The following is a 20,031-nucleotide window of genomic DNA, read 5'->3' on the forward strand; positions in this document are numbered from 1 at the left end:
ATAGGAGGCAAACCCAGTTACCAGCAACTGTCTACAAAGTTATCCTGCAAAAATGTATCAGAGTTAAGAAACAAGAGATTGAAGACTATTCCAGATTCCAGGAAATTAAAGAGACTGGTAAATGTCAGGGGTGATACTGTCTGGAGTAGACGGAAATAGCAGGAAGAGACACACTCTGTCAGTGGGCAGAATTTCAGCAAGGAATGTGCACTCGATGATAGGCTGATTGCAGAGTTACGTTCCTTAATTTCATGAGCTGCTCTGTGGTTATGACAGCACATAGGCATGCATAAAAATGCTCTATCTTACATTTATCTGAAGCTTAAGAACAGGAAAAACTAGCGCCTGATGACAGACTCGGGCAGTGCTGCCTTGTGATGGGTAGGATTGATGAAAAGGAGCCCTGAGAGATCTTCCTGGGAAAGGTTTGGGTTCTGATCATCCTGGTGGTTACCGAAGTGTGTGCAGTCAGCAGAACCCACCTGTACACCTGTACAGTGCGTTTCTCCGTAAATATCACCTGCACTGAACAATAGCATCAGTGAAGAACTCTTTCCTAAATGGATAAAAATCACACGAGTTTCTTGTGCTCTGGGTAAAAATCAGAGACGTTTCCAGATGAACATTTCCTACATAAACTGTGGAATTATAAGGACAATTAAATAACCTCAGTGCTCCCATGTATTGGTGACTGGTGATATACCAAGAAGGACCTTGAAGACGACGTGGACCTCCTCTGTAACACTAATGCTCAGCTCAATGAGGCAGTACTTGCCCCACATTAAAGGCAAAACAACCTTTACGTTGCATTTTATTTTTGTCTGAGGTACAGGGAATTAAGCCCAGAGGAACTCTACTGCTGAGCTATACCCCTATCCCTTTTTACTTTTTTTAAATTCGAGAAAGGAAATGGCCCAGGCTGTCCTTGAACTTGCAATCCAATCCTCCTGTCTTAGCATCCCAGGAGCTGGGTTACAGCCTGGCCTCATTTTAATATTTTAAAGTTCTCTTTTCATCTCTGATAGTAAATAACAATAATGATAATTAAAAAAAAACACTTTTCATGGGTTGGGGTTGTAGCTCAGTGGCAGATGCTTGCCTTGCATGTGTGGGGCACTGGATTCAACCCTCAGCACCACATAAAAATAAAAGAATATACTGTTCACCATTGAACAATCCAGGGTCACTGGAGTATACTATTTATTAATAAGGCTGGGAAACAAACACCACTGAGGGCCCCCACAGTGAGCATGTGAGGGTTCAGAACATGAGAGTGGGCAGCAGGGAGGCCACCCATTCCAGGACTCTGCACAGCTGGCCAAACTGGACCCAGAAGTAGCCCTCGAGGTTTTTGCATGCTGAGTGACATTTTCCTCAAGAGATTTTGGAACACTTATTTTTCTCTGATGGAATTGCAAGAAATTTTTCTCCCTGCCGTGTGTGTGTGTGTGTGTACACACACACACACATATATATGTATTTATATATATGTATGTATATATGTGTGTGTGTATATATATATAAAAGATAATAAAATTATATCTTTTATAATAAAATTGCAAATAAGAAAAATCTATTAATCATTCACTTTGGGACCAACACTTCAATTTGAGCACAAAATTTAAAAAATAAATAAATAAACAGGGTTAAACCAGTGGTATTTTATTGCAAGATTCATAGATCCTGTTTCATTTGATCAAAATTATGTCAAAGCAATCCACTGAGGCCAAGGAAATGTGCCCCAGGGTTGAACTGTTCACCTAGGTTGCTGGGCCTACTGGAAACGTCTTCGTTTGGACACATTTTCTTTAATGTACATGTATCTCTTTTTCTCGTAATGGAAAGACATATTCAAAAAAAGAAATACGTGTTATGATTACTCCCATAGAATAATAGGGAAATTATCCATATAAGTGATAGAAAAATAGTGTACTATGAAGTTGATCTTTGCTAAACATACTGGAAATTGCTATGGAAACTTCTCTAAAGTTCAGATTCTAGTTGACCTGGGACCCTACTGGCTCATGTCTATTCTTATGGTACAATTATTAGTAATTTCCATTTTACTTTCAAAAACATTTTAAGTTTGCCCTACTTATAATACTTTTAGACATATTTAATAAACATAATAGAAAAGTCTAACTTATTTAGCTTGTACTGATTCTCAGGGACTGAGTGGGCATTAATGCAATTACCATTTCTAATGACATCTATAAAGATCATTCCTTATGAAAAAAATGACAAAGATGGGACCATTAGACTATGGGTAGTTTTTTTGTTTTGTTTTGTTTTGTTCTTTTAAACAGCCCCCTAGAGAGAAATCCCTTAATGACTTGAGCAAAGTGGAATGAGAGTCCCCAAATTTACAAATTCACCTCCTTGGAAAACATGGTGGGTAAATGAACTGCAAAAGTTGTGTGTGTGTGTGTGTGTGTGTGTGTGTGTGTGTGTGAGAGAGAGAGAGAGAGAGAGAGAGAGAGAGAGAGAGAGAGAGAGAGAATTGGGGGGTGTTGGTGGCTCCAGTGGAGGTACACATTCTGAATTCAGCATGCACCTCTGCATTACATTTGGGTTCCTTTTGTCAAGACAATCAGGACATAGACACGTGACTTGTCCAAGCTCGCTAATGCTGAGCCTGCTGGTTTTGTTGGGATTTCCCTGTTGATAAATCCAGGCCTCTTTTGTACTTTGCCAGCCTCTACATTACCAACGAAGCACTGGGCAGCCATGCTGGGCAGTGGCGTCACTATTTGTATGTGCCACTTCCTTCCGTAATTTGTTTTCCTGCAGATGGAACTCCCAAAATCATTTCTGCCTTTAGTGAAAAAGTGGTGAGTCCCGCGGAACCCGTGTCCCTCATGTGCAACGTGAAGGGGACGCCCTTGCCCACCATCACGTGGACGTTGGATGACGACCCGATCCTCAAGGGCGGCGGCCACCGCATCAGCCAGATGATCACGTCCGAGGGGAACGTGGTCAGCTACCTGAACATCTCCAGCTCGCAGGTGCGCGACGGGGGCGTCTACCGCTGCACCGCCAACAACTCGGCCGGAGTCGTCCTGTACCAGGCTCGAATAAACGTAAGAGGTGCTTGTCAAATCAGCTCCTCGAAACACACACATGACTCATTGTAGTGGAGAAGGAGGTTTCTGCATGCTCCAAGCCGAGCCCCGAATGCCAGAACCGAGTCCCCTCGCCTCGCGTTTGCTGCCCTCTCCTCCCCACTCAGGAATGGCCCGCGGGGGACCTGGGAACCCTGTTTCCTTAGTCAGCTGGTTCTCTTTCTCTCCTCTTAGACTTGTCCACTCGATCTGATCTTTTCTTTCCTGGTTTATGCTCTGCATGACTTTCCTTTCTCCTTTCCTCCTGTCTCACTGCGTTCATGGTAAGCCCTCATGTACATGGCATCTAACCTACATTCATCGTGTGGCCTGGCACAACGCCCATCTCCACTGTGTACTCTAGAAAGATCCAAGGACCCATCAGTTGGTACCGACGTTTCACAAGCAGAGCCCGATGTGCAGTGTAGACTAGCTGCTCTTACCAATCAAATTACCTATTATCTCGTAATTTAAAAATACTTTAATAGAAGTAGCCAATGAGGAAAAATATTTAATATTCATTCATTGGAAAGTAATAAAAGAAAAAATATCTTTTGAAGAAAATGTCAAATGCCTGAAATTTTATTTAACGGAAAAAGATGAGCTTACATGAACATAATCAATGTGTTTCTAACTCAAGGAAGAACGTTACCCGTTTCCCCACATGAGATGTGCCCTTAAATTATTTTCAAGAGTTTTCTTTATCTCCCCCAGGGCCTGCAAGCATTCGACCAATGAAAAATATCACAGCAATAGCAGGGCGGGACACGTACATCCACTGTCGTGTGATTGGCTATCCGTACTACTCCATCAAATGGTACAAGAACTCGAATCTGCTTCCTTTTAACCACCGCCAGGTGGCATTTGAGAACAATGGAACCCTGAAACTCTCCGATGTGCAGAAGGAGGTGGACGAGGGCGAGTACACCTGCAACGTGCTGGTGCAGCCGCAGCTCTCCACCAGCCAGAGCGTGCACGTGACCGTGAAAGGTAACCCCGTGCGCACCGCCTCGACTCAGCCTGGGAGAGGGGTGCCCTGGCCCTGAGTCTCTGTACAGGGAGATTTGCGGCTTGCGGGTTGCGGGATGGTGTGTTGGCTCCTGCATCCTCTGAGGACCTGCAGATGAGTTCATTTTCTCTGGGTGGATTTCCCAGAGGACATGTGCGGTTAACATCAACTTAGAACACACTCGTTGGCTTGGTTACCTAGCTGTCTGTCAGTTGGTTATAAAACGTGTCTTTCTTTCCAAAAGACTCCCCAAAGTTGGATTTTAGAATCCAACTAGAAGCAGTATTTTGTAGTGAAGGACTTTAAACCAAGATCTCACATTGAGTAGGCAGAGGGGTGGCATAGGATTCCAGGGCCACAGGACCCTCCCCAACTGAAGCCTTCTGACATCATAGTGTGGTCTGTTGGGGATTCAGCAGCTCAGCCCCCGTCTCCTTAGCAGCAAAGGCAATGAAATGACAGATCCACCCAGGGACAGACAGCTGTGCAGTGGCAGACCCTGAGGGACCCACTGCTTTCAGTCCCCAGCCAAATATAAAATGAAAATGTTCCAGCTATGTGAATAATCTACATGAGGTACACCCTGATAACAGTTCTAAAATTGTAATAAAACCATTCTCCAAATCAGCATAAGCCGCCTGCCTAAGCTGTCCAAGTGACAAAGTTGCGCTGGAGGAATGTGTTTTACCCACATGTGATTCTGTAACATGATAAGCTGAGCATTTGAAAACAGATGGTTCACAGAGCTGTGCAGCACTTCCAGATACTAACAGACTCATTGCACAACTTCAAAACAGCACATCTCTTAATCTCACCGCAATCTCATCACGCAAGTAGTCAAATACTGGTAACCTGTCAAGCTCTTGGTGGCCAATTAGGTTTCCTAAAACTCTGTTTCTCCCTTGAAGTTTCAGTTGTAGTACTTGCTACAAACATCATCTCTCATGATCCTGTGAGTGAAAAGTTTATTTTTTTTCCCTCTAGAAAATGTGTATCAAATACACAAGTCTGTGTAACTATAGTTTTTAGATAGCCATTCTTTGAAGAAATAACTTGGAATTCTATGAAAAAGGTGGCTAGTGGGTTTGCATCTCAAACAGGGACACCAGGTTTTGTTTGCAAACAGCCCCCTCCTCTGTGGGCAGCAGAGTGCTCTGTGTACTCTCCCCATTGTGTCACAAAGAACATCCAAAATGACAGGAACTCCAAGATCAAGATCTAGTAAAATGATTACTTTTATTGTTTCACCAAGTGTGAAACAATCCCCTAGAAACCAACTCAAGCTAGCTTATGCCTAAACAAAGTCATTTGGTCTTGTCACCAATATGTCTATGATATTAGGAAACAATTTAATCAAATAGTTTTGTGTTTAGGAGCTTCTTTTAAGCATACATTATATGTGTGAAAGTTGCCAGCTTCTTTGCAAATACTTTCAAATGATAAGAGGCAAATGCAAGCCATTCTCCTGCAGTCTCCTTAAAGGAAACTGACTTACACTATAGGCAAACAGAATCCCTGGTCGCAGTCAGCATGGCGGTGGACGGTGGACAGGAGGTTTTAGTGTCACCACCGTGATTCCTATTAAGGCTGGGCAGTCTCACTCACCTTTGCTTTCATGCCAACAGCGCAAATGTCTACACAGTGAGAGAGGCAGATAGCAGCCTAGCAGCCTAATGAAAATGGCTTCCTCCTTGAAAACCCCTTGTGGTCTCAGGGTCCCCAGAGGTCTGCCTGCTCATCCAGTGCTAAAAATTAAGTCTATTTCTCATGCCTTAACCATTCATTGTGAACAATGCATCCAATGAACTTCTTTGTGCATAGGCCTTTGTCTGCTTTTAAGATTAATTCTTTCTACAAAAAATTGCCAGAATTATGATTATTAGACAAAGGGGTATAAATATTTTAATGCTAACTTTTAAGAGACATAAATTCAAACAAAGGCCATATGAATCGTTAACTTAAATTTATTCTTAACATTAAATTTATTCTTAAAATTTGCCAGACCAGCATGAATCAATTTATTAGTTTTGATCCTTTTAAGTGACAGAAACCAACTCAAATTAGTTCATGCCAAAAAAAAAAAAAAGAATTTATTTTAATCTCTTTATTTGAATTTATTTGACTCTTTAAATTTCCTCGATTGGCATGAATCAGTTCACTTACCTTGACCTTATCAGGCAAGGTGTAAGAATTCAAAGCACTAGCAACTGTGTACGTCATAAAAGACAAGACCCGAGGTTCAGGGCATCTTAAACCAAAGGGTTAAAAGATGCTACTGGTCTGCAGAGAGGCCTGATCCAGACATTGGTTTGCCATGGAGCCTTCGGACTCTCCTGTGTGCTCCTCTGGTCTTTGGCTTGATCCCCTCAGAGCAGCTTCTCCTCATGACAGGGGAACTGGCCCTGTTGTCTCTGGACTAGAATGCCCATCAACAACCAGAAAAGAAAAGGGCTCTTTCCGTCAGCTTCCTGTAGAGCAGTCCTAGGCAGGGACCCTCCTGTGGTCTCCATGAGCCATGAGACCAAGTCTGGACCCATCCTGTGGCCCAAGCAATGGGAACGTGGATAGGCTGCCCACCTGCAGCCCACCCTTAGAGGTGGGAGTGTGCATTCGCTTTAGTTGTTAAAATGGGCTCAATAGAGAACAGTCACTGATCAGGTCAGTCCCTCAGAAAATAAAACAACTTGTTAAGAGTTTCTCTTAAGCCTAGCACAGTGGCACACACCTGTAATTCCAGTGACTCAGGAGGCTGAGGCAGGAGGGTCTCAAGTTCAAGAACAGCCTCAGCAACTTAGCAATATGAGACCCCGTCTCAAATAAAAAATAAAAGGGCTGGGGATGTAACTCAGTGGTAGAGCACACCTGGATTCAATCCTCTCCAAGGTATCCCCCTTGCTTTTATTTAACTCCATCTTTTTTTGTGTAGACAAGTGGCACTTCAGGTTCTAGAATACAAAATCACATCCTGGGTGAATGGGGTGGCCCAGCTTGTGTCTGCCTAGAATGTACCTGAGGCCAGATACTGACTCTGGGTTCCCATGTGGCCACCCAGGCATGCCTGTGCTCCTGGCCCATACACATGTGCACCCAAGCAAAGACACGCGCGGCCATTCGCTCAAGACACCACTTGTATTTCTTGTTAGAGATGATGTTGAACTTTCAACATGTAGTGAATTATACCCCATTAGCAATTTTAGCTTTCACTCAGATGTGAGAAGGTCTAAACCAAGTTGACTTCTGCACATTTAAATTTTCACTTTAAAATGTCTTGAAATGAAATATATAAATTAAGTCTGATGCTAGTGGCTAAGGTCATGGTCTATCAAGACTTTTTAAAAATTATAACCTTTACTGTTTTCAGTTGTGGGATATTCGCAGGAGAGGTAGCTGAGGCACGGTTAATTGTGCGCTTCCTAGCGTCCCTGTGGTTTGGGAGTGGAAGGCTGTCCTGCTGCTGCGTTTGGAGAGTGCACTGCATTACCTTTCCTGTTGATGCTCAGTGGGTGTTTTATTGAGAAAATTGATGCCTCAAGCGTTGGTTTCCTTTGGAAGTGAAAGTTGGCCGATGGGTCTCCAGTCATGATACTGCAAACTGGCACCTTGTTATTTTTATCTCATTTCTGGAAGTTTCCTTGGTAACACACACACACACACAGAGTGTGTGTGTGTGTGTGTGTGCACGGGTGATATCTGGAAACAATACTGTTTTTCAGTCTTGTCTTTCTTGGTAATAGTCACGGCCCTTCTGCTCATTTTTTAGCACATGCTTGGGAACCAAAGCCCCAAAGATGAATGTAAATAAGGTACTAACTGTTGATAGTGGTGGAAGCTTCGACAATTCTGAAATACATTTAACTATTAAGAAGTGTGACTTTTCTGCCTTCAAACACATGAAAATTGAAATCCCTTCTTTTACTTCAGTTTAACAAGTGGCTTCATATCTCACCCATTCCAAAGCACTCCTTGCCCGTGTGCCACCCTGGACTTGAACAGTGCCTGATTGCATGTCCTAATTGCTGGAGACCAACATTCCCAGGAGAGTTAATTGGCCGAGAGGTGGAGGTGTCACCTTCTAGTTATATTTACGTAAGACTTCTTGGTTTGCATGGCACTTGCACATGTGTCACCCTAGTGAATGCTCATGGTGACCCCGCAGTGCCGATGATGCAGAATCAGAGCAACAGGGAAAGATGTGCATGAGGTCGTCTGTGAAGTACTCAAGGCTCCGAAGCAGAACTTTTTATTCCAAGGCAACCCCAGGGTGAGTGTAGGGAAAGTAATTCACCTTGCAGTGAGAAGTCAGGATTGGCCTGAGGAGAAAGGACACACAGGTCCCAGAAGGAAGCTCTTTAAAAGTCAAGAAAAAAAAACTGTTTAAAAAGTAGGGAAAGATACCGAGGGTCTGATTAAGAGAGAGCGTTAAAGGGGAGAGACACCAGAGGAGGGCTGGGTCTGGTGAGAGAGGGCGGAAACCATTCCCCACGGCCCAGCCTGGATGGCAGAGAGGCTGAACGGGGTCCCTGAGAGGGAAGTTGGGGACGCAGGGGGCAGTGTCTCCGGGCCACAGTTCTGGATTCTGAAAGTGGGAATTTTGAACCATGGATGTGGGGGAAATGGCTAAAATTAGATGAGAAAAATGGCTGAAACCACGAGTGGCCTGAGAGGATCAGGCTTTTGGAAGTTTATCTTTTAAATCAATGTTGCCAGTCAATGAGACGAGATGATCCTGGAGATGCAGAGAGCAAGCAGGAACATCCCCTTTTGCATATTCCTCCCCCTTTTCCGTGTCAACTGATGATAAAGAAGAACACCCTGGCTTCCACACCCGGCATGTCATTGGCAGATGGCAGGCGGTGGGCAGGCGTGTCCTACTGTCCTCTGAGGCCATGCAATGGCTTTAACAAACTTACCCAAACACGCCCATACTCTGGTTGGTGTATTGGAACACTGCCCTCTTTAATCCAAGATAGCTTTTTACTGGGAGCCCTTCAGCTTGAAGAGAGAATTAAGTGTCATTGCTGCCCGGGGCCCTCTGTCTTCTGCAGCTGACCAGAGCAGCTGTGCCCAAAGCACCCACTTCATCAGGTTATCCCGGGCTGCACACCAGTGTCACCGTCCCGTCTTCTGCACTGTTGAAGGTGCAGTCAGGGAGGGATGGCTACATTCAAACACGCTGACAGTGGCTGTAGCTCCACTCAGGTGAGCGGCAGGGACGCCACAGCGATGTCACGTGGCCCAGGTGTGCACAAACACTGCTGGCAGGGTCCCCACACCTGCTTTCTCATTTTCTGCCACACCCAGAGCACTGTCAGCCCCCGACTCCCTGTCCCAGCTCTGTGAGGAGGACACTTCCTTCCCTCTGGATGCCCGTCCCCTTCTCCCCCTCCTGCTCTCTCTGGTTTCTCTAGCAGAGTACAATATTGTATATAGAAAGTGCATCATTCCCACGTCATTTCTCTTTTTAGGCCCCTCATTAAAGTTGAGCAGTATTTAATGGAGGGTTCTGTTTGCTGAGGTCATTCGTGTGTGGCCATAAATAAGTTGTTTGTGCATTTTTATATTGATTTTTCAAAAACTGATTAGGGAATGCATAGTTTCTATTACAGATAATACAGGAGAAAAAAATAGGTCTGAGGGCAACATAATGGCAATGTGTTACATGTATAATCTGTGGTGGTTCTTTATTTCAAATGGGAATTGAAATTCTTTGTTCATTTGATATCCTAATGTGGTAAAAGAAGTCTGGGAAATAGGAACATTCACGCTTTCTTCTTTCTGAACTGTGCATGAAAAGACTCCTGCTTGCATGTGGTGAGATTCCTACATTTGCTCCTGCCTGGGAGCTGGGCCACAGAGTTCCGAGGAGATCCTCTGCACTTTGGGTGAGGGTGTTGGAATCAAGCTGAGAATGCAGTTCACACACCTCCCTTCACATGGGTTCCTCCTGGAGGTAGACTGACTTATCATTTTCCTTCTATTCTAGACAATTATTCACGGGAACACTTGATTAAATGTTATATTAAAAAAACTCAAATTGCTTTCTCCTACAAAGGGAAATCTTATGTATAGGATTTGGTGTAATGTCAAAGAATATGATTCTTTTATTTACTTATAATTAAACTGTAGGAGAAATAAGATTTTGCAATATGTTGTGCTTGCTCAACATGGGAAACTTAGAGGAGAGAATTATGTAGTCACGAGAAAGGAAGACAGAAATCCAAGAAAAATTAATAACACTCCTTGCCTACCCCATAATTAATCTTGTTGCAAATACATACACATATGTGCACCCCACAAACACACATGCACACAAACAGACAAGTGAAACCCTCTGGGAGTGCTGGTAATAATATCCTGATAATGATACTCTAAATCAAAACAAACAACTCTCAATATTCAAAATCAGCAGTAGGATGTTTTATATGGATTGTACAAAACACAAGCAATGTGTAAGATCAACAGAATTGCATAGTTTATGCATATGTATGGTACAATAATATTTATATGTGTTGTTTTAGTTATAAGCATATACTCATGGATAAATAAAAATACACATCATAAAGCATATACATCCACATGCAGAGAGACGCAGTAAGTACATCGAGCATGAGCCTGGTTCTGTGTAAGGGGATGATGTGGCCATAGATACAGGGCTGGGGGTGAACTTGGAGGTCATGGAGACCCATCTCCCAGCTGTTGCTGCTGGTGGCCTGGACTGTGGCCCCGGGCTTTGGACTCGGCAGTGGTGCTCCGTGCTCTGAACCCGCTCTGTTTCTAAATGACCGTGCTCACCAGACAGGGCTTCCCCTGGGTACAGATCTGCCTTCTCCAGTGCCGCCCCCCTTTCCCCTGCTGGGCAGCGCCATACGCTCTGCTCCTTCGCCACAGGAAGCTGCCTCGTGTGTGAAACAGGGAGCCACTGTCCTGCAGGCTGCCCACTCACACTGCCCCTTGTTCAGCTGTTCCACAGGCATCAGGGCTGGGCAGCTTGTGCTCTTTGTGAGGACACACTGAGGGCTCTGTTGACTGAAAGAGTCGCAGCCTTCTGAGCACTGTAGTGTCTCCGAGGCACATGGAAATGCCACCTCCACCCTGAAGATAGCGCCTCCTTGTTGAAACCCGCCTCCCACCTCCCACCTCGAAGCCGTGACATGCATTGAATCAGGTGGTCCCTTGATGATCCCCTGAGAAGGGCTGCCACGGGTGGGCTGGGATTTTGTTTTGTTTTGTCAACTTTGGGTTTAAGCCACTCATTCCCATCAGTCCATCCAAAGGGCCTGATTTTGATTTATTTTAGTCTAGTTTCCTTCGCAAACCTTCTATCAACTCTGGCACCACTCTTCTCCTATGTGCATTTTATTGATTTTAGATCCACGTTCTGTGTCTCCCGGAAGGTATATGGGTATGAATATATGTTCTTCAAAAGCACAGAAAGTAAGCGCCCAGGCCCCCGCCCCCTGCCCAGCTCTCTGACTCTGTACACGTGCCGCCGTGAAGAGCCTGTGACGTGGCATGAGGGGTGTTCACAGCCGTCCAGGACCCAGACAGAACAGACAGACCACAGATCCCACAGGACTTCCCTGTGATTCCATAACCGTGCTCCAGAGCCCCGTGCAGTGTGCCTGCCCACCAGCCACCACAGCCTCGCCCGTCAGTGACTGCCGTGGCCTGCCTTTCCAACACAGCACCCAAGTGCACAAAGTAGCCCTTCGCTTTCACTTGTTCTTCCACTGCAGCGGTTGGGTATCCCATGTCCAGTGTCCCCAGACTCCTCAGGTGTTTGAGCAGCCACCTGTGCCCCTTTTGCCCTTTCTGCCAAGTCTTGCCATGTCTTCCTGCTTCACCATGGTTCTTTAATATCAACATGGACCTCTCATTATGGAGAAAGGATCATGAACATCTTGGTCTCTTAACTTTGGTTGTCTCCTCTGGGATCTTGATTGAAAAGTCTCTGCATGCATGAGGACACGTTCCTGTCATTTTTCCTGTATTTTCTCCATATCTGCCTCTGCTGTCCATATTGACATCTTCAATCCACATTGATGCTCATGGGCATAATGGAGGTGGGCATCCAATTTCCATTTCTCTATATGTTGAGTCATGTTTCTAAAAACCACCTATTAAATAGCCCATGCTTTCCCCTCCTCTTTATATCCTAAGATACCATGATTGTTTTAGTCAGTTTTGCATTGTTATAACCAATATGCCCGACAAGAACAACTTAGAGGAGAAGAGTTTACTTGGGCTCACAGTTCCAGGTTCAGTCCATGGTTGACCAACTCCATTGACCTGGGCCCAAGGTGAGGCAAAACATCATGGCAGGAGAGCATGGCAGAGGAAAGCTAATGGTAGCCAGAAAGTGGAGAGAGAGATCTCTCCTCTCTGGGGACAAAATATAAACCCCAAAGATACACCCCCCAGTGACCTCCCTTGCCCAGCCACATCCTACCTGCCTATAGTCACCATTCAGTATACACTAGTCCTTTCAAATTACTAATCATAGAGTGGATTAATCCACTGATCAGGGTACAGCTCTCATAATCCAGTCACATCACCTCTGGACATTCCTGCATTGTTTACACAGAAGCTTCCAGGGACATCACATATCCAAATCATAGCAATGGTAGTGTTTTCAGAAACAATTTTAGTTCTATGAAATGTATTAACATTTTCTTTATGGATGGCTCATTTGGTTTTAAAAATAATGTTTGGTGTTCCTTATATGTGTTTGCATAAACTTGTTTATGTGCAGTGGATTAAATTTAATCATTATATTTTATCTCTTGCTTTGCTTATATTTTATTCCTTTATTTATTTTTGAAATTGGGTATTAAAATTGCCAAATATAATTTTTGATATTATATTATAACTGGTTCTGCTACAATCTCTGGGTTTGGTTGGGTTTTTTTGTTTTTATTTTTGTTTGTGTCTTGAACTATCTGTTGGGTGATTGAAGGATCACTCTTCTTGCCTTTTCTCTCCCAGACTGCCTTGTAGATCTTTTTCCATTTCTTCATCTCCTGCATCTCTATAGTTTTTTGTTTATGATGTTTTTTGAACCCAATTTTTAATACGGATTTTTGTGTGTATGTTTTTGATTCATGTTTGCACATGTTTATTTATCTTATATCAAGAATTTTTTAAACAAAATTATTACATACCTTTTATTTCTTTCTAATTTCCTGTTGGCTCTTTAGCTCTCTAGACTCTCTCAAGTACTGATAATGCAGCTTATAGTAAAGTTCTGTTCACAGCAGAAAGTTCTTTTTATAGCAGATTGTCATAAATATATGCCAGTTTATATTTATGCTCCTCCATTTTTGTTGTACAAATTATAGTAAAAATGTTGGTTAATTTATTCAAAGAAGATCTAAGCTTGGAAAAGAAATACCTTGGTTTTGCCCATCTAAATTTTTCAAGTTTGTCAATGTGGAAGATTTGACTCTAAACTTTACAATGATAAACTCAGAATGTGTCAGTCCTGAAAGCCATTTGTATGAGTTTTATGCAGAAACTGAAACTCAGAGTAATGTGGAGCCTTGTTCAGGGACACAGCTGACCTGCAAGAGTAGAGAGAAAGTCCATGTAATTGGCTTTGCCCAGATTTATGCTCATGAAGAACTGTGGGGGTGGAGAGTCCTGGAACAAATCTCTTCTTGATCTATTTTCAGGTATATGATATTGATCCTTCAGTGTATCACTAATGCAATGCCCTGAAATTTGTCAAAATAATTTAATTAACTTAGAGCTTTGTTGGAATATCATAATTACCTCATCTTTACTCTGACATATTTCAGCACTTTATTAAAAAAAAACAGCCACATGAAGTCAGTTATGATTCATTACCAAGCTTCTAGAGAGGGTTAACGTTTTCTGAGCCAAGGTCATGGAAAATGCTTCTCAAGTAAATTATCTGCTGTTTCTAAACAACCTTGCTGTGGGGTGAGTCTTGCTCATCCCTGCTGTTTGGCCCAGCTGCTGTCACCTCTGATTGGGGTCCCCTGCTTTGCTCACATCTGGAGTCCACGTACACACACCTGCAGCCCACAGCTGTCTGCACAAGCCTTTTCTCCCTGGATGTACAGGAGCTATTTAATTTTCTTGAAACTCAAAGAGTTTGAGTTTGAGTTTTCTCTCTGAAGCCATGGGGATTCGAAGGACCTTTCTTTCAACATTAGAGATGCAGGGGACTCTGGTCCATCAAAAAACAGCTGTTGCTTTACAAAGTCCTTTGAGCAAACACCGTGTCCATCGACCTCGAAGGGTGCCAGGAGAGTGACTTGCCACCCCACTCATTTCCACTGACACCAGCTGTTAACTATGATACCTCTCATGAATCCTGAGGTTGTCTGTAATTTTAAACTGGTAAAAAAAATGCTGTTTATTCAACGTAATCTGATTATGGCTGAGAAACACCTCCCATGAAAAATACTAGAGCATCTCAAGAATCACGCACCCCCCTTGCTCCGCGCCTAGCATCAGTCTTCTGGCTGGCCTCAGGCGATCAATTCTATAGTAGTGCATCTAGAAAGTGCTAGAAGGAGATGCCATAATGCTTCTCAGAGTTCCCTTCCCATCCCTGAGACCCCAAGCAGTTTATCATTCCCCTCATTATGTCTAAATACATCCTGCCTGCCGAAGAAATTGACAGCTCCTGTTTCTTTTCATTGAAATTCTACAGTATGCATTAAAGATTTTTTTTAATTCCTAAAGCGCTTTAGTTATTTTATCACCATGGATTTACTTGCTTACTTTAAGCAATATTTTGGGGGAGAAAAATATTTTTCCTACCTTTTCCCTCAGATGTCATTTTTACAGCTCCGTGGTTTTCCAATCCGGCATCCAAACCAAGCATCGCATGGCAGGAGTCCCTTGTTGGAGAGTCACTGTGCAGACTTACTATTCTCATGCCCGATTTATTCCAAGTATTAGAGAGTAAGACAGCATTTTCATTCTGGAAACTGGATGGATGTGGGGCAGCTGAAGACGTAGAAACGACGAAACACGGAATTTTCCTTTAAGGCAATGAGCAGCCATCTTAAAATCAAACCTTCAAACTCCTTTTGTTTTGCTTCTATCTTCTTTTTTCTGTTCTGTGTGAAGATAGAAAAATGCTATTCATCATGCAGAGAAGGGCATCAATGAAAGAAAATGCAGCTCACGAGACAGCCTCTTGGATCACAGTCCAGAAGGAACAGAGGCCATGGAGGGAAGGGGCCTATTCAGAGGCAATGTCACTCTCGGACCTGGCTTCGTTATCACTTGGGCATGAACTGTTTGCTTTCAATGAACTGTTGCAGGTTGAGTTCCCCAGGAAGCAGGGACTGAGATGGAGGGGGTTGATCAGGGAGGACCTTATGCTCAACACCTGTGGACAGGAGGACAGGAAGGACAGGGCTGGGATGCAGCCTGGTGACAGACTTACCCTGTGCCCCAGGGAGCTCAAGAAGGAGAATGACCCCACAGATTTCTCCAGAGTTGGGAAAAAATTGCCTCCTCCATGAATCACTCCAAAAAGGAACCTTGGATGAAGTGGATCTCTGCCTCTGCAGCGGTCTGGGAAGTGGCTGGTGACCAAAGGTGACATCACCTCGAGCGCAGCGCCACCTGTGCCTTGTTGGAGGGAACCTAGCCAGTGTGTGTGCAACTCCTACCACTTAGGGAGACGCCAGACCTCTGAAGTTATGCATCTTGAACACCTTTCCTTAAATTGCTCACACTTGCTGCAATGATATTAGTGCAGTATTTCAAATTAGAAATAAGATATCCCACAGTGTACGGCAGCAGCAGCCCTGGACTCAACCTGGTCATTGAAACCATTTCTAACACACAGTTCTCAGTTTTGTGCTTCCTGGAATGCCTTAAAACCTCGCTCAGATAATATGTGTGCATCGACTGTTAACAAGGTCCAGGGATGTAGAGAGGGTGACGGCCTGCAGAGGTCAGGGAGCATTGGGAGGACCTGCAGGCAGGGGGCCCTGGAGAAGGAGCATCGAAGAGTCAGGTGCAGAAAACTTGCCTGTGGGGAACTGGGGTCAGACAGGTGATGGACGCTTCATTCCAACCCATCCGCACAGAGAGAGGGTGGACATCCTGCCAGTTCAGGGCATGGAGGGGTGGAAGTCTGAGGTCAAAAACAAGTGTCCAAGAGAAACCAAGTTGAGTCTTGAATAGTTCTGGAGCCTGTGAAGGTCTCCAAACACAGGGAACTACCAAGCTCAGGGTCCAGAGAGGAGTGAAGCTGGGGTCAGGATGGGGCCTGGGGACAGAAATGCGGATGGACACTGCTGCTCACATCCAAGAGCCAGTGTGGCTGAAGAGGAGGCTCCTCCCCAGGGCCGGAGGTCAGAGTCTGCAGACAGGCATGAGACCTGGTGGGGCCGACCCCTCCCGCTTGGTCCTGCTGGAGGTGGCATGATGCAAACAGAGGCGCCTGCTTACAGCAGTGCTCTAGGAAGTGAATCTGATGGAGGAATACAAGGGGTCTCAGTGCAGAGAGGGTGGGACATAAAAATACAAAGGAAGACCCTTAGGACATAATTGGAAAGGTTGTAATGAAAGATGATGGTGGTGATGGCGGTACCCACACAGGCGTCTTGGGAATTGGGGCAGAGGAAAGAGCTGGGGAGGGGGAGAACTGGCAAAGAGCACCCCTTGACTATGCTCAGCTTCAGGAAAAGGGAATCGAAGGTGGATCTTAGATGAAGGAAAAGCATGACATGTTTGGTTTGGACTCGAGATGCTTCTGGGCATCAAGACAAGGATGTGAGGAGATGACTGAACTGGCCAGCTTTAAGCTTGAGGAGGGATTTGGTTGAAAACTTAGATCATGGGATCAATGACATACAGCTGACAGCTGGAGCCAGGGAGATGGCTGAGATGATCAGAAGAAGGAGGAAGCAAGGCCAGACCAGGACAGGGAACAAGGGGTCACTCAGAGCTGAGCACAGAGGCAGCCTTGGCCTGTGCACTGCTGGCCACTGACCGAAGGCTTTCAGTCTGTCCCCTAGTTCTCTGTGTGAGTCTTCAGGTGGATGAGGCATCCCCCTTCAAGGTCCCTTTGCCACAGAGATGAACACTTAGGGACTCTAAGCAGAACTCGTGTATGTTTAGACACTTAAATGCCCAAGCAATTAGAGGTGGTGCTGAAACTTATTACTCTTGAGAAAATATATTACTGTTTTATTTAACTTAGAAATAATGTCAGGTTCTACCTACCACACACACATATTGTTTAATTTGGTTCTAGTAATTGAAAAATTCAATACTGCTCTGGCCATATTGGAATAAAATTATTGAATAAAATAAAGACAATAATTCTATTCAGGAAAAACGACCTATATAAGGAAATAACACCAGAAAATAGATGAACTCATTATTAATAATTTCAACATAATATGTGAAAAGATGTATCATAACAATGTCTATAGCAGAGATAACATCTAGGGACAGAAGGACAGCCTCACTGAGACTGCAGGGTGGCAGCACTCATCCTCAGTGACAATCCGGTCTCTCTGATTGTGTTAGGGTGGCTGTTACCAAAAGGGTAAAAGATAACAAGTACTGACGAGGATGTGGGTAACTGAATCCTGTACACAGCTAGTGGGAATGCAAATTGGCATAACCATTATGGAGAACAGCGTGGGAGTTTCCCAAGAAAATTAAAAAGAGAAGGATCACATGATCCAGCAACTCAGCTGGCTTATGTGCAAAGGAAATGAAATCCATGTGTCAGAGTGGCATCTGCACAGCCACGTTCCCAACAGCCAGGATGTGGAAACCACCTAAGGGTCCATCAGCAGATGAACAGATAAAGAAAATCTCTCTCTCTCTCTCTCTCTCTCTCTCTCTCTCTCTCTCTCACACACACACACACACACACACACACACACACACACGGAATCATCATTCAGCCTCTCCAAGTCCTGGTGGCTCAGTGACTCAGGAAATTCTAAAACCAGGGAAAATACAGATAAACTTCTGTTCCTGGGAACAGTTGTTTTTGTTTTTTTTTTATAACTTAGAATGTGGCCAGTGCCAAATGATCTTTACAAACTTTGGCTTACCATTTTCACTTGTAACTTTTGCCTTAAAAGGGTCGTACTTCTCATTTGAGCAAGTCTCGAAAAATTCAGAAAACATGACTCTCTCTAAATACACCCTACTCCATTCAGCCACAGAAATTCAAATGCGTAATTTAATATATGCCTAGAGAAAAATAGATACTTGGAACATTTCATTTTGTTTGGCATGATTTGGGATGTTGCAAGTATGCCCCAAATACCATTCTTTAAGGAAATCTTAGACCCTAGAAGTCATCCCCGCCTTGCTACAGGGACATTGTGTCTGCTTCCTGCCCTCCCCACCCACCAGACAGAGCGGGAGATCAGCCTGCGGGATCTCTCCTGCCACAGAATCTCTCTTCAGCAATGTCTGGCCATCATTTAATCAGTGCATACTGAACTTGGAGCAGAAGGCCATGCTGATGTCCAGGTTGCTGCAAACAACCTGTTTCTTTTAGCACCTGTGGGCTCCGGCCACGTCCTGACTTCTTCATCACATCCCCATGAACCTCGGCCTCAGGTCCTTCCTCCTAGAGCAGGAACAGCTCCAGGACCATCAGCCTAATTCATGATGAGCCAGAAGCAGTCTGGCCACTGTAGATCCAAAGTCACCGACCTCAGGGGCCATTCGGAGTTGGAATGCATGCATATCACCGTCACATAAGCAAGGCCAGGTGCTGATGCCATCTCCCCAGCCTGTGGCGCCAGGAGGAGGGTTGTCACTGTTATGTCCTGGAAATGTCAGCCTCGTTCTCCTGTTTAGGTCCTTCCTCACGTCTTCAGGGTGGCCTTCAGTGTAAAGGTAAAGGCATCCTCAAAATTAAGATGTGCACAGCATGGTTTTCTCTATTAGGTGCGGGAAATAGGAAGGATAAATTGAACCCATCTCCTGTCCCCCTGGGCTGCCCTACTTAAGGAAACGGTCATGCACATATGTCACTGTCCTCGTCGAAGTGTAAACATGATGTATTTCACAGCAAGGTTTGGAAAACAGACCCTTGAAATGAATGAAGGGAACATTTAGTTGTGCGATATGTCCGGAGTGGAGAAGTGTCCCCTACTGGGTTGGTTGTCTACAATTTGAAACCTCAAGCATGCTGTAGAGTAGCAGAGTTGGACAATTAAGCAGTCTTCCAGGTGAACAGGCCAGGAGGTGATGCACAAGGTGGCCTTGGCCTCGTGGCATTGGAGCCACAGTTTGCACTTTCAGGGACAGTATACAGCTCTCTGCCTGGGCAGGTCCTGGGCAGGTCCTATGGGGACCCGGCATCTGAAGTGGGTGTGCCATTGGGACTGAACTCTGAGAAACAGGTCATGGGACTTGAATTCCTGTAATGAACAGAAGCAGAAGAAACAATTTTGGAAAAATACAGGTTTCAAAGATGCAATACTTCAAGGAGCAATCGAGGTGTTAAAAAAAGAAATCCTACAAAAGAATGGGAGGAAGGTCTCATGAAGTAGAAGGGAGGGGGGTGAGAAAGGGGTTGAGAAGATGAAAGATCTGTTGCCATGTCTGGACTGTGGCTCCAGGCGTAGCCTTCAGACAGTCTGAGAGCAGGGGCACTCATCCTGACCAGGAGCACTCATCCAGAGACCGGGAGCACTCATCCTGAGACCAGGGGCACTCATCCTGACACTGGGGACACTCATCCTAAGTCCAGGAGCACTCATTCAGAGACCAGGAGCACTCATCCTGACAGTAGGAACACTTGTCCTGAGACCAGGGGCACTTGTCCTGAGAATTGTGTGGAGATTCACAGGACAACATCACCACTAGAGAGGAGAAGACAAAAGCCGGAGTAGAGGAATTATACATGACTGGGGAACAGAGCCTTGGGACCTCCCCACATCCATGTGT

The 20,031-nt window shown here is 44.7% G+C and overlaps 1 protein-coding gene across 1 annotated transcript in view; it reads left to right on the forward strand.

Annotated features, from left to right (window-relative positions):
- The window catches only part of Dscam (DS cell adhesion molecule), a 563,164-nt gene that overhangs the window by 296,508 nt on the left and 246,625 nt on the right, over nucleotides 1–20,031 (forward strand). Inside the window, exons 7-8 of the mRNA XM_071615768.1 lie at nucleotides 2,791–3,087; nucleotides 3,816–4,091. Of these exons, the coding sequence (XP_071471869.1) occupies nucleotides 2,791–3,087; nucleotides 3,816–4,091 (573 nt within the window). The remainder of the gene's footprint in view (nucleotides 1–2,790; nucleotides 3,088–3,815; nucleotides 4,092–20,031) is intronic.

Source organism: Marmota flaviventris, chromosome 8, assembly GCF_047511675.1.
Source record: "Marmota flaviventris isolate mMarFla1 chromosome 8, mMarFla1.hap1, whole genome shotgun sequence".
Taxonomy (NCBI): domain Eukaryota; kingdom Metazoa; phylum Chordata; class Mammalia; order Rodentia; family Sciuridae; genus Marmota; species Marmota flaviventris.